We start from the raw sequence: 13521 nt of genomic DNA on the forward strand, positions 1-13521 counted from the left end.
AATTCCAGTTTACATATTTATAGAATACTTTGTATCAGGTTTTATGTTTTAGTTGTAATAGTCTTTCATTTGCATTGAAATAATGAAAGACAGATGAATACAAGGTCTTCCTGTATCTGCACGTCTAAATTAACACATGTAACAGTCACACTAATCACATCTAATATTAAAGCATATTGAGACCAAACAGAGATATTAAACTGAATGTAAAAGATGTTTAATAAAAGTGACTATTGTCAAAACAAATGCTTAAAGTCATCCAACAAACTGACCACCAGCATTAAATAATATTACAGCCAATAATACTGAATAGTATTGTAGTGCAGATGGTCTCATTTGTTTTTTGTTTTTTAAAATAGTGTTTGCAGGAACTGATCTGGGATCAGGTCTAGTTGTTAAACCTCCATGTTGTTAAGGAGGCTTTTTGGCTTGTCTTTACCTGAATGTTTTGACTATTTATGGTGTAGCGGCTTTTAATAAAAATGCAATAAATTAATGAACTAACGCAGACTAATGAAGTTTAGTTGTGCAGTGTTTGGATTCTAGTGTGACTTAACTTGATCCTGACAATAACTCTTCTCTCCTCAGAATATAGACGCCATGCTGGTTCTAGAGGCCTGTGGCAGTCTGGTCCTCTACACAGGAATCACCAGGGTAAGGACGACTCAAACCGCCAAGATTTTAGTCAGATTTCTTCCTCAGTCAGTTGGATACACAACAAAGATGACAATTCATTGACGGTACTGGTTTTTGAATTGAAAAGGCATAAAATTCCTGTCTTGGTGTTCCTCTAGGTGAGTAAGGTGTTCGTCCCCGGCCTCCTGTCGCCCACCTTCAGCCTGACCAACCACCTTCCTCACCTCAGCACCCCGCTGGAGAACGTTAGCACGCCGGCTAACGCTGGCAGTAGACACCTCCAAAGACTGGATGAGGTACTGCTGTGTGTTGTAAACATATTGTTCTTTATACAGTCATTGTTTTAATGATTCAATTGTGACTGTGAAATAGGCTACAGGTCATGTAATAGGAACAGGTATGTATAGGTGCAGGTATTTTTTGTATGTTTTTGCCAATGTAATTTTACTTTACGTGCAAATTACTTATCACCATCTGTACGTTCCAATTTCTGGTCTCTTTATATTTCCAGATATAAGTTTTCCTCCTCGCTGCCATTCAATCTTGTACAATCTGAAAAACAATTTCCACAGAGCAAGATAATCCGTCACAGTGAACATGGAGGCTTGATTTAGTTTCCTGTTTTAATAATTATTCCAATTTACTGAGTCGAGTGTATCCGTGCTCCCTCTTCTCTTAAAAACATGTTGCTTTACAGTCTTTATTATTACATCCATGTCCATCCCGTCTACTACTCACATCACCTCCAGCCTTCTGCCCTCTTTTTTTTCCTCTTTACTTTTACTTCATCCTTTCATTTCTTTTCCCCTCTCTTCCAGGCCGCGATGCCTTCTCCGGTGTCAGAGCTAAGAGGTCCGAACATGAAACACCATGAAGCTTCATTTTTGGAAGATTACACCTTCCAACAGGCCACGCCTTACATCCATGCCCTGCGGGACCCCGTCTGCAACCGGGTTACTCTGGTAGGATTGTGTGTGTATTTTCACACATGTTTACTGTTGCCCCCTGACTGTGCTCTGGACAGATGAAGTTTTTTTTTCCCTTTCTCTGATAACAGAAGTTACAGACATATTTGCAGCAGTATAAATCACTGTGCATGAACTCTGGGAACTTTCAAGAGACAGTATTCATGTCTCAGCACTCATCGTAGTTTGCTTTTCAATTATGACTGATCTGTTTAGACACTCGTCTCTTGGGGGATATTTTGTTAACTTGAATGTCATAATGAAAACTGAGCTCACAAGATGTAGTCTGACTTCGAGAAACTTCTCTTCTGGTACAAACTGTAGAAATTTAACTGGAGGTGGATGAAGCTGAATGTCCAAATGCTAATTTTAACCTCCTGCGGTTTTAAACTGTAACATTCAAAGTAGAGCTGCAACGAAAATGAATCAGCAGCTATTTCGATAATCAATTAACAGTTTTGAGTCATTTTCAAGTGAAAATGCTAAAATACTCAGGCTCCGGCTTCTTAAATGCAAATATTTTCTGGTTTCTTTAGTCCTCTATGATAGTAAACTGAATATCTTTGGGTTGTGGACTGCTGGTTGTGACAAAAGAAGACATTTGAGGACGTCACCATGAACTTTGGGAAAATGTGATTTATAGGCCAAACAACTAATCGATTAACTGAAAAATTAATTATAAAAATAATTATAATTATTATAGTTAGTTGCAGCCCTTATTCAAAGGGAGGAGTTGTCTGCTATGTAATGTAATGGAGGTTAGAAATGCATGAATGGAAACTTTTCAGAACGAATGCAGCTGCAATTATAATCATTCATAGAAAACAACTCTGGGAGTCTCCCTCAAGGTGTTGTTTCTAGTTGAAGATGTGTATGTTTATGAATGTGTGTGTGTGTGTGAGTTCAGTAATATTTGTGAATGGGAGCCATAGAGCAGTGAGTTCTGCCTCCCGGGTCAGTCCTGTCACACATGGTATAGACAGTCTCTTCAGCTCTGGGACTCTACAGAACACACACACACACTAACAGAGCTTCACTGTTTTTTTTTTTTTTCTCTCTCTCACACATGCACTGTGTAAAAGTGCAAATCAGTGTCTGCAGGCTGCTGCTCTGACATATTACCTCCGTTCATTGATTTGCTATTTGACCCCTCGACGCGTCAATCTGGACACTAATTGTCGGCTAATGCAGCTCACTGCAGTTTTCAGAGCACTGGCTACTCTCGGTGTGCTGTCAGGTTAACAACAGTTTTATTTTCTCATCATGGTTTCTCTGTTATCGGTTCAGCAGTGCTGTGAAATGACGACAAGAGCGGGACCAACCCTGCTGGAGAAAACAGGACTAAGAACGATGTGGTTTAATTTTTCTCTGACACGCAACAAACTCATGTCTTGCTGTGTTGAAATAATTTACTGTAATGAGGTGTAAAAACCAAAATACCTAGAAATTTATGGCTGCACGTTCACAGCTAAACTGCTCTGTGATCATTATGACTACCTTAATGATTTTAGGAGCAAAATAGTTTGACTCAAAAGTTGTAATTAGTCATAGAATATTCAGAATACTATATTCAGATGTGTATTTCAGTTTTCAGGGAAATTTCAGGGAAACATATGACTGGTTTTCTGAATGAAACAAATATCAAGGGATTTATGCAAGTGAGATACAATTATTAGTGAAAAGTTGGGTGTTAGTCATGGAATAGTGACCTGATTTAGTTCATCTTAAGTCAGCCAACATGACTATTTCCAGCTACAGTGGATTTCCTGTTGATTTGTGCCGATGTGAGAAATGTTTAAGATTTCTGATCCCCACTTTGCATTCATTTTGTTTTTGTAAAAAGACACAGAAGATATCAAAGGTATGATGTATAACACACCTACAGTAAATGCGTTTGCTCGTGGGGAGTCAGCAAATCCACACAGAGTTTTAATTTACAAAAAAAAAATTACAAAAAAAGCATAAAATGTGTTTCTGGGTAGGCTGCACAAATAAGTAAGCTTCCACAGGGAGTGGTTATGGCTTTCAATGTATACAAGGAATTTGACTCTGGTTTCTAGTGGCTCTCGATGTCTCTACAGGCCGAACGTCTGGTCACACCCCAATTAATGACGCCAAATCCATCAGCTGTAAAAAAGCAAAACGTCTGCCGTGACATCACTGATTGGCGTGATGCTTGAAAGTTTAATCTGATAGAGAGAGTAGCAGCGGCAGCAGTTTTCTGCCCCCCGTGCGATTCACTTTTACTCTTTAATTGCCGGTGTCTGGTACACCTGTAGACAATGAATCATCACACACCCCAGTTTATTTTCTTATTAAGCCGAATGTTCGCTTCTGTGTCGAGGGATTTCATCGCCGATAGGTGGCCTTTATCACTGAAGTCATTTTGACATGGCAGAGGAGGAGAAGCACAGGTGTAATTTGTGACGACGAATTACATTTAGCTGCTTCGGTTTCAGGAGTGCTGGTGTTGTGTGTACTGTCATGGCTTACTGGGACGCTTGAATAGAACGGAGACATCGGTAATTTTATTAACACCTGTGCTTTTCCTACCAGGCTGCTGTGAAAAAGGCCTATAAAGATGTTTTTTTTAAGTAAATTCTGTCCGCTGTAGGACGAGACTTATAGTTTAAGGTAGGATTCACTGCTGATAGTTGATTGCAACAGCACATCCACACAAACAGAGCTGATCCAGTTGTACTGCACTGATATGATATATTGAATATATTGAACTGAAAGTGTATAAATTGAATTTGTGCACAATCTCTCTCTCTCCCTCTCTCTCCAGGAGCTAAGCAGTGGCACGATGCTGAGGATCTCTATCCCAGAGATTGCGACCTCAGAGCTGGGTGAGACACACACACACACACACACACACACACACACACACACACACACACACACACACACACACAGATGGCTGAGTCAGAGCAGTTAGGCCCTGGAAATTAGGTTTAAGAGCTGCCTTATGTTGTTACATGGTGACGTATAATCTTGATGTATTGAGGATGCCATTACAAGGCACGTACACACACACACACACACACTCACATACCCTCACCGCATCCCACTGATAATGATTAAACCACACAACATCAGTAAAGTTTCCATGTGAGGCTCTGAGCTTTTTTTTTCATGTTCATTCTTTTAATCATTGTTTCTCTTCTTAATTGTTTGCATTACGAGTTGTGGCAAACACGCCAGTTAAAAATGAACTGTAAATAAATTATTCATTTAAGTCCGATCTTTATCATCTCCCTTTGATACTTTGCTGCACATAAAGGAATTATAAATTAACCTTTTAGCACATGTAAATAATTAACCACTCGGGGAATAGGAGCGGAAGGCTTACGTGTTTGGATGAAATGAAACACGTATTCACACGGGGGGAAAGTACTGCGTGGGAACTTTAGTTAATAAGCAAATTAACCCGCAACCTCACTGTTGCTCGGGTCAATAAAACTCACACTTCCCCTTCTAACAGACAGCCCACTACACCAGTGTCTAGCGGTTAGGCAATGTGCTTGTTTTTAGGTCTATGAGTACAGCGCATAGACCCACGTCTGTTGTTATTACTGTGAGATTCATACATGCACCTCGTTATTTGTGCTGAGAACCACAAGCTTCACGTTAAAGTTGGTCACTCTGTTTTCCTGCAAAGCCATTAACATCCCTCAGCAGCGTTAATGCTTAAATTCCCATCCATTCATTTGTGCTCGGTAGCTTCTGTGCTGCTCTTTTCTGAAACAAATGTGAGTCAGCCTCTTTGTCGTTACCGAGCAAACCGCTGATGCCAACAACCTCCCTTCTTGGCAAGTGCAAGGCTCCAGTGTGACGAGGGAGTCACTGTTACACAAAGTTTTTTTTGCTTTGTCAGAGCTGATGTCTGTTTCTTCCTGTTCAGTTCTTCAAACTGACCTGTAGACAAAAAGGAATAGAAAAACATATAAATCTTGATTCCAGTTATTTTTTTTAAAGATATAATAAACAGCATTCATGCAGTCGTACCATATTTTATGAGTACTTACAATTGGAAAAATACAATGGAAAATATTTTTAACAAACAAAGTCTAGACCTCTCTTCACTAATCATGTTGTTTTAGATGGTTAATCAATTGCATTATTATTATTATCAATATTTCTATATTAACTATAATGTTGCTCTGTATCTGCTGTGGAGCTACAAGTAGTTGTTGAACAGAAATTAATCTGCAGCTATTTTGATAGTTGAATAATTGTTTTGTTTTGTTTTGTTTTTTTTTTGGAAAAATGTAAATTTTTTTTGGTTGCAGCCTCTCAAATGTGAAGATTTGAAGCTTTTTCTGTATCATAAATGATAGAAAACTGATAATCTTTGGATTTTGGACTGTTTATCAAACAAAACAAGACATTTGAATTTGTCACCTTGGACTCAAAGAAATTCTAACAGGCATTTTTCATTATTTTCTGACATTTTATAGACAAAATGTTTAATCGATAAATGAAGAAAATAATCTGCAGATTAATCGATAATGAAAATAATTGTTAGTTGCAGCCGTAAACTGTTGGATGTGTGTATACAGGCAACTGTTTGCTAACGCTTTCACCATATCAGGTTTAGGAGGTAGTAATATCTCTAGGGCTGCAACTAATGATTATTTTCATTATCGATTAATCTGTGGATTATTCTTTCGATCAGTCAGTTAGTTGTTTTGGTCGATATTATGTCAGAAAATGGTGAAAAATGTTGATTCCCGTTTCCCAAAGCCCAAGATGTCCTCAAATGTCTTGTTTTGTCCTTAAAATAGTCCCTAACCCAAAGATATTCTGTTTACTGTCATAAACAGAAAATATTCACATTTGAAAAGCCTGAATGAGAGAAGTTTGACATTTTTTTTTAATTTAAAAAATTACTTAAAATGATGAATCGATTATCAAAATAGTTTTCAACTAATAGATGAATTGACTAATTGTTACATCTCTAAATATGTCAATGTTGTGTTTACTGCTTGTTATGCTGCCCTCAAGTGGCCAAAAAACAAAAAGTAAATGTGGTTTCACTTTGTTTCTCCCACATGTTGTGTAACATGTTAGTAGTCTTGTTAATGATAAATCAGACAGTTTTATCAGGTTTAGAACTTATAATTGCTTCTGTAGTTTTCTGTGGATAGAAAAGTTAATTCAGATGAGCAAAATGACAGCTCAGAATTTCTGGAAATGACTTGTGACTCTATTCCCACTTTGGTTTTATGTCTCACTAGCAAAAATTAGCTGATGAGCAAAACACCTGCTAATTAATACACATTGCACTGACAATGTTTTGTTTTCTAGCTAATTAAAGCAGAGGTGTATCTCTGTTTTTGTAATGATTACAACTAGTTGGTCTGAATGAGAACCAAACATCTATCCTGACCATGAACTGTCAAGTTTCTTAATCTCTTAATCTCTCTTCTACCTTTTGTTGAAGCTCACCTTTTTGTGTTGTTTAAAAGTCTTCAGCGTCTCTAAGGTGTGTGTGTGTGTGTGTATGACCCCGTATGCCTCGTGTGTGTGCCTACCTTTGTGTCTTAACCACAAGTTGCTCCCCATTATTTATTAATCAATTCTATAGACAAGACTTTCTCCCTCTAATGAAATGGCCTTTATCCACCGCTTCCCTGACCTTTCCCACTCTGGATGTCCAATTAAGATATCCTGGTGACGTTGATTAGGAATCTGATTGGTCAGAGTCGTTAGGACACACAGTAACACTAATTACTGTTGTAGTGGTGGTGCTTTTTTTAAATTTCCTTTCCTTTTCTTTTCTGCTATTGAAGGTCAAAGCTGAATATTATCATGAGAAAGATAAAATCTCATATTAACATATATGAAGATATGATTTTGTTTATTTCAAGTTAAGAGAAAATATGAAAGCGTAGTAAACTATGCTCTTCTCTGGTAATGTGCTTGTCCAGAATTCATGCATTTGTCAGAAATGACTTTGTCTCTTTATCAAACCAGCTGCCAGAGATTCAAACCATCTATGTTGCTGAAAACGTTTCCGCGCTGTCTTCAGAAGTCCTCGCTTACATGTGCTTTCAAATATCTCTCAAAATGTCTTTTTTTTTTGTTCATCTGCTTTTCTGCCTTTTCCTTTTTTGTCTCTGATTTCTTTCAGTCAGGAAATGTCTTCAGGCGATTCGTTTCATCTTGCCCAAAGAAGCTGCCATGAAGGTTTGTGGAAGTGGCGGCCGATTTGACTGAGTTATAAAGACCTTAAAGTCTGACACTGGCTTGACGGGCCAAACCCCAGGGTTCATCTAACACCTTTTCAGACATGACATTATTCATTAATTGGTAATGCCGTTCCAGTGAAGGTGCTTTATACTGGTGTGTTTTAAGTATTCATGAACCCTGATGGAGTGATTATTTCTCATACATACAGAGAACAATGTAGAGAGAGACTCTGCCATGAAGTTGAACCCCCATACCAACCCTGCATCATTATTTACTTTATCTGCCTTTCTGTAATTCAAAATTACATATCTATATATCTAATCTATCTGTTTCCTTTTGGTAGATTAAAAATTTGGTGATAATTGAGAATTTGTAATTAATAGAAGGTTACATCACAATTTAAAACAAATATTTCAAGCTCTTTCCAGCCAGTAGTGAATATATTAACTTATAATCATGTAATTATGCAGGTTTTGGTGAAGTGGTATAACATCTACAACGCCCCCGGTGGTCCCAGTGCTCACGCAGAGTGGAACTTGTTTGTCACTTGTTTCATGACGCTGATGGGCTACAACACTGACCGCCTGACCTGGACACGAAACGTGAGTCCGTTATAGAAGCGTTTTCTATTCTAAGCCTGCAAAATCTTATTTTAACTTTGATTGGTATTTCCCGTGTCCTGACCTTGATCTCTTGTCCTCTCCAGCTGCATTTTGAAGTGCCTCTCTCTCCGGTGATTGCTGCCAAGAAGGCTCGTCCCTCTGACGGAGGCTCTGATGAGGTGTGTGAATAATGCATCATGTGTTTTGATGTTTATAGCACAATTGGCACCGATCGCTATTTTTGTCGTCTAGTTTAGGACGCACTGTAGGCTCGCAATCTCTGAAGGATATCACATGTTTGTGCTAAAGAAAGGTGTGTGCAGCGTTTCATTTGGAGCAAACTTAATAAAAGGGAATGCTTCATAATTATAGTGGGTGTCACAAGATGATAGAATCTCAAACCTAAAATGTCTTTTTGGAAAGCTTTTTGAAAGGTAATTAAATTTTAATACTTATTTCCAGACCAGGAAAACATTCAGGAAATGTTCTTCATTCCTTCATTCCTCATTCCTCCGTCTTCATGATCTCAGCTACTATATCTAGATGCTCTAAGGTCACAATAGTGAAAGCAATCGTTTATAATCGCCGTTAATAGTGATATAAAATATATATATTTTGGGAGCATCCTGGAAGTCATTTAAGTTTTCACTAGTTAGAAGTTTGTTGTCACCAGTACATGTGGCCCCGTTTGGAAGAAGTATTAATGCCAGCAAGACACAAGTGAAGCTTGTGGCTATCCTGTCCACGTTGTAAGGAAAGTCAGTCAGAGAAATAATTTGGCTTTCATGATTTACCGCTTTGTAATAAAAAGCCAAAAAAAATTAAAAAGTCATCCTGACAGTCATGGAAAGCCCCGAACTGAAGGCAAACTGTATTAAACCCAGCGGAGAGTTTCCATATATGTCTGAAATAAGCCTGTGACGTAACGGAGCAGATGACCGGTCCTAAACATACAAACACGCTTTTTAAAGATATTCCGATAAAAGGTGGAGGAGGGTTGTTAAGTAATCTCTGTTTGTGTAACACGGCAGGTCATGTCAAATGTCAATCAGCTGGAGGCTCAGGCTGTGCTGTGTTGGTTGTTCTGTGTGTGTGTGTGTGTGTGTGTGTGTGTGTGTGTGTGTGTGTGTGTGTGTGTGTGTGACCTGAGGAACTACATGAGTCAGATTAAACTGCTGTTGACCCTCAGCTTGTGACCTCTGTGTGTGTGTATACGTGTATATTTAACCAATCTGAACAATATTGCAGCTTTTCTTGGAGATCATTTTGCTGTACACATGTATTCATTTTATTTATATGTGGTTATGTGACTTACATCCAAAACAAAGACTGGTCAGATCCATCTTTTTACTGACATTTACCCCTGTCCCCTCTCTCTGCAGGACTGGGATTATTTGTTGGGGTCTCATTACCACCGTCAGATGAATTCCCAGCCAGTTTGTGGTCCAGTGGACTCCAGTGGCTCCAACACAAGCATCAACACAGATCTAGAGGGCCCGTCCTTTGTATGTAACTCACTCTTGGTAGATAAATGCACACAGTTTCATTACGCTTCTACATACTTGGTTAGATCGCGATGGAATAGATATTTATTACAGAGGAGATCAATACGACTATTCACCTCCAGATTATGACTTCACGGGAATAATTCACTCTTTTCTGGGGATTCCCAAGATGCTCATTCTAATTTTTGAATGCTTTTCCTTCATACTCATTTGTTTATGTGGTTGTATTACAGAAATTCCTTCTTTGAGGTGAAAAAAAACCCCACACTGATTGTCTGATCTTTTACTAAAAGAAAAAACAAAATTCGGACAACTCTTGTTGAATACTACTGTAGTTCAAATGCTTTTCTAGCTGACCATGAATGCAAGTCTCAGTGAAAACATTTAGTTTAGTCTTTTCATTTTTAGTCTTCTTGATTTTGTCGTTTAAGCACACTGTCAGTTAAGCTTACTGTGATATAGTAGAATAACAATATCCCCTCTCGTAGCTATTCTGTGCGCCACTCTTTGTCTTTTACACAACTTTTCTTCTCTTGTCTTTTCTCGATCTTGTTTTTCTAGGCATCTTCTCCTTCCTGTCCGTCTCTGAAGTTGGACAGTTCAGCTCCTCTCTTCCCGCACATTCCTGCTCTTTTCTATGTTCTCCATCTGCTCTATCAGGAGCTGCAGCTGGATGAGCTGCAGAGAGGGAGAGCCTCATCTCTGGTCTGTCTGCTGCAACAGCTGGCCAGGTAACCACCTTTGTGTGTGTGTGGTTTGAATATTTTTGTCATGCTACAGATAATCTAAATGGTATTTGGCTGGTGCAGGCTGGCCAGGTGAGTAGAGTGTGTTCGTACTATTTACTGTATTTTATGAATTGATATGGGGTGAAAAGTCGCGCTCACATAGAACTGAATGAATATGAAATAGTAGAAAAAGCTGTTGCTTTATTAACATTAGAAACATTACACAACAGAGACGACATGTGTGCCATTTATCGGAATAAACAAAACCTGGTCCACTTTTTCCACCAACTACATTTAACCAACACCATCAGAAGACACCTCATTGTTTCCAGTGAATGCTCGTGTGTAATCAAGGCTCTTGTGTACAGAGAAATAAACTTCAACAGGTTGTCAAGTGACCACTGTGATTGGTGACAATGACAATAACAGAGAAAGCTGAAGTGGGAGAGTGAAGAGCTCTTCAGAGTAATTGGCCTGTGTTGGTTTTATGTGGGCGGTTGTGAAGTATGGTGCAAATTTTTACACTCTTAATGCTTTATCAGGCTAAATGGTGATTACTACAATTATCATCCAGATTTTTTCATTAGATATTGTTCAGGAGTGATTACATTTTATCTCAATGATTTAAGGGAGAAATTGGTTTTAGTAATTTAAGTTTTCAGTTAAAAGATAATGGGATTTCTGGATGTTACAATTCCATATGTGTAAATAACATACTTTAATTATCACATGCAGATATTTTGGAAACAGCATAAAATGTAAGATATCAGAGTTTTGATTTTTTTTTTTGATAATAGTCTTTATAACAATGTGAGCATATCTTTATCTTTCTTCAACAATAATACATTCCCTATTAGAGTTTGACAATTTTTGCTTAGATTGGAAAAGTTATAGAAATGTTAATAGTATCATTTATTATCATATAAATATCATCTTTAACATGCATCCACATGAGTCGTTACATATCTTGGATAACCGTATGCTGATTAACTATTTCTCTAGTGTATAACAAACATACACACACACACACACACACACACACACACGTACAGCTGAATATTGTGTGGGAGTGAGAGCTCGGTAAAAGGGATTAAAAACTATTGATTGTTTGATGTTAAACAGAATGCTAATGACTCACAGCTGTTGAGTGAGTGTGTGAGTGTGTTTAATTACTGCTTTAAAAAACAAGTTAAATGCCACAGATGCTCTTTGAGAATGTGGAGCCATTTTTAACTTAGTGATAAAAAAAAAAAAAAAAATTGAAACTTTGCCATCATGACTCGTGGAAATGTTCGTTTCCTTCACTATGGTGGAGTTAAAAGAAGAAAAGTCTCACCATCAGACCCTCTTACACTGAAGATATCTTCACTATGGTATATATTAAGAATCGTAATCGACTTTTCTGCTGCCTTGACCTGCTTCGTGAAATGTTTCTTACAGTGGTGATATATATATATTTATATATCATAATTATCTTGTTTTGCTCGCAGAGACCTACAGTTGGAAGAGTATGTGGATCTATATTGGAGAGACTACCCTTCATTAATTAGTGGCTTCACTGAGAGCTGCCTCATAGACCAGGGTAAGACCCATTTAATGTTCTAATAATGGTATCAAACCAGGAAGCAGACCAGACATGTTGTAGCGGAGTAGACAGACAGTCGGATGGACTACCGCTGATGAAGTTCGGCTCTACAGTCCGTTGTGGTCCTTTGTATATTTATAGTTTCTTGGATGTAAGAGTTTGGACAAAATATCACTTTATATAATAAATCATATATAGTAGCCCTGCAGCATCTTTGTGAAGCTTCAGTTTTTTGATGAAATGTTCCACTTGTGTCTGCTGTTCCTCTTCGTCAAATATAGTTTTTAGGGGGGGAAAAAAGGGCTTAATTGAATGGTCGTTCATAGGTGTTTATGTGACTTTGGCCACCTGTGTAGCTAATTGGTATTCAGCTTGTGTAGTGTGCATGTAATGGCAGCTTGCTGGGGAGGGACGAAATAACATGAAGATGGCATGAAAGAGAAAAATTACCTTTGCTGTAACTGCTCATAAGAAGAGCAGCTATCACTCACTTTTTTGCTTAATAACACAAAGTAAAGCTTCAAAAATGATTATAAGGTTGAATTTAACATCTCTGATAGTCTAAGAGCTGCATCATTATGAGGGTCGTATTTATTGCAGGACTATTTTCTTTGACTGTCATTTAAAAAAAAGAATGACCTCTCATTAATTCACTCCCTCTATCTCCTCCATATTTCTTATCATTCTTTACTGTTTCTCCTCTGCTCTTCTCTCCTCAGCTCTGATTGATCAGATGCAGCGTCCGTCCTTCCTGCGAGCAGAGCCTCCCTGTGTGTTCAGCTGGCTCAGCAGCTGTCTGAGAGCGGAGGAGACCCCCCCTTTCCCCTACCTGCCCAACATCTGTTGGAGGACCAGGCTACTGGTTCTGGTATGACCAAATATCCTCTGTTTTACAGGATAAAGTATTTAAGTGTTTGTTCTATCTCTATTTGATTTTTATTTACCCTGATCACTAATATTCACAGGTATTGACGGTGTAGTATATAAAAAGCTTCTATTTCCACCCTTTAAATGTGCAATGTGCATCCTGTGATTAAAACCAAAGAACGTGAAAAATCAAACATGCAAAGTGCAAAAGAGCAGATAGGTGGAAAATCACGAAAAACGACATTTAAGTTGCTTAACCTTGGTCATCTTCTGCCATTTGTTTTTTGGTATTTTGCCTTTATTTGCCTTTATGAAGGCGGACAGCAAAGCTCCTCAGCTGCAATCGAGCTGGAGGATGTTGCAAATACGTGGTGTTTGTCTAAGAAAACCAGACCACAAGGAATGCCAAATATTTTTGTTTTTAAAGTGCGCCGTGAT

The 13521-nt window shown here is 38.2% G+C and overlaps 1 protein-coding gene across 2 annotated transcripts in view; it reads left to right on the forward strand.

The window, feature by feature from the left end:
- The window catches only part of anapc1 (anaphase promoting complex subunit 1), a 55652-nt gene that overhangs the window by 8940 nt on the left and 33191 nt on the right, over positions 1 to 13521 (forward strand). For both annotated transcript variants that reach the window (XM_067610607.1, XM_067610608.1), the window contains exons 14-24: positions 589 to 654; positions 795 to 932; positions 1455 to 1598; positions 4390 to 4450; positions 7738 to 7793; positions 8267 to 8398; positions 8503 to 8577; positions 9781 to 9903; positions 10465 to 10634; positions 12122 to 12213; positions 12936 to 13084. In XM_067610607.1, the coding sequence (XP_067466708.1) occupies positions 589 to 654; positions 795 to 932; positions 1455 to 1598; positions 4390 to 4450; positions 7738 to 7793; positions 8267 to 8398; positions 8503 to 8577; positions 9781 to 9903; positions 10465 to 10634; positions 12122 to 12213; positions 12936 to 13084 (1206 nt within the window). The remainder of the gene's footprint in view (positions 1 to 588; positions 655 to 794; positions 933 to 1454; positions 1599 to 4389; positions 4451 to 7737; positions 7794 to 8266; positions 8399 to 8502; positions 8578 to 9780; positions 9904 to 10464; positions 10635 to 12121; positions 12214 to 12935; positions 13085 to 13521) is intronic.

Source organism: Thunnus thynnus, chromosome 14, assembly GCF_963924715.1.
Source record: "Thunnus thynnus chromosome 14, fThuThy2.1, whole genome shotgun sequence".
In the NCBI taxonomy this organism is placed as follows: Eukaryota; Metazoa; Chordata; class Actinopteri; order Scombriformes; family Scombridae; genus Thunnus; species Thunnus thynnus.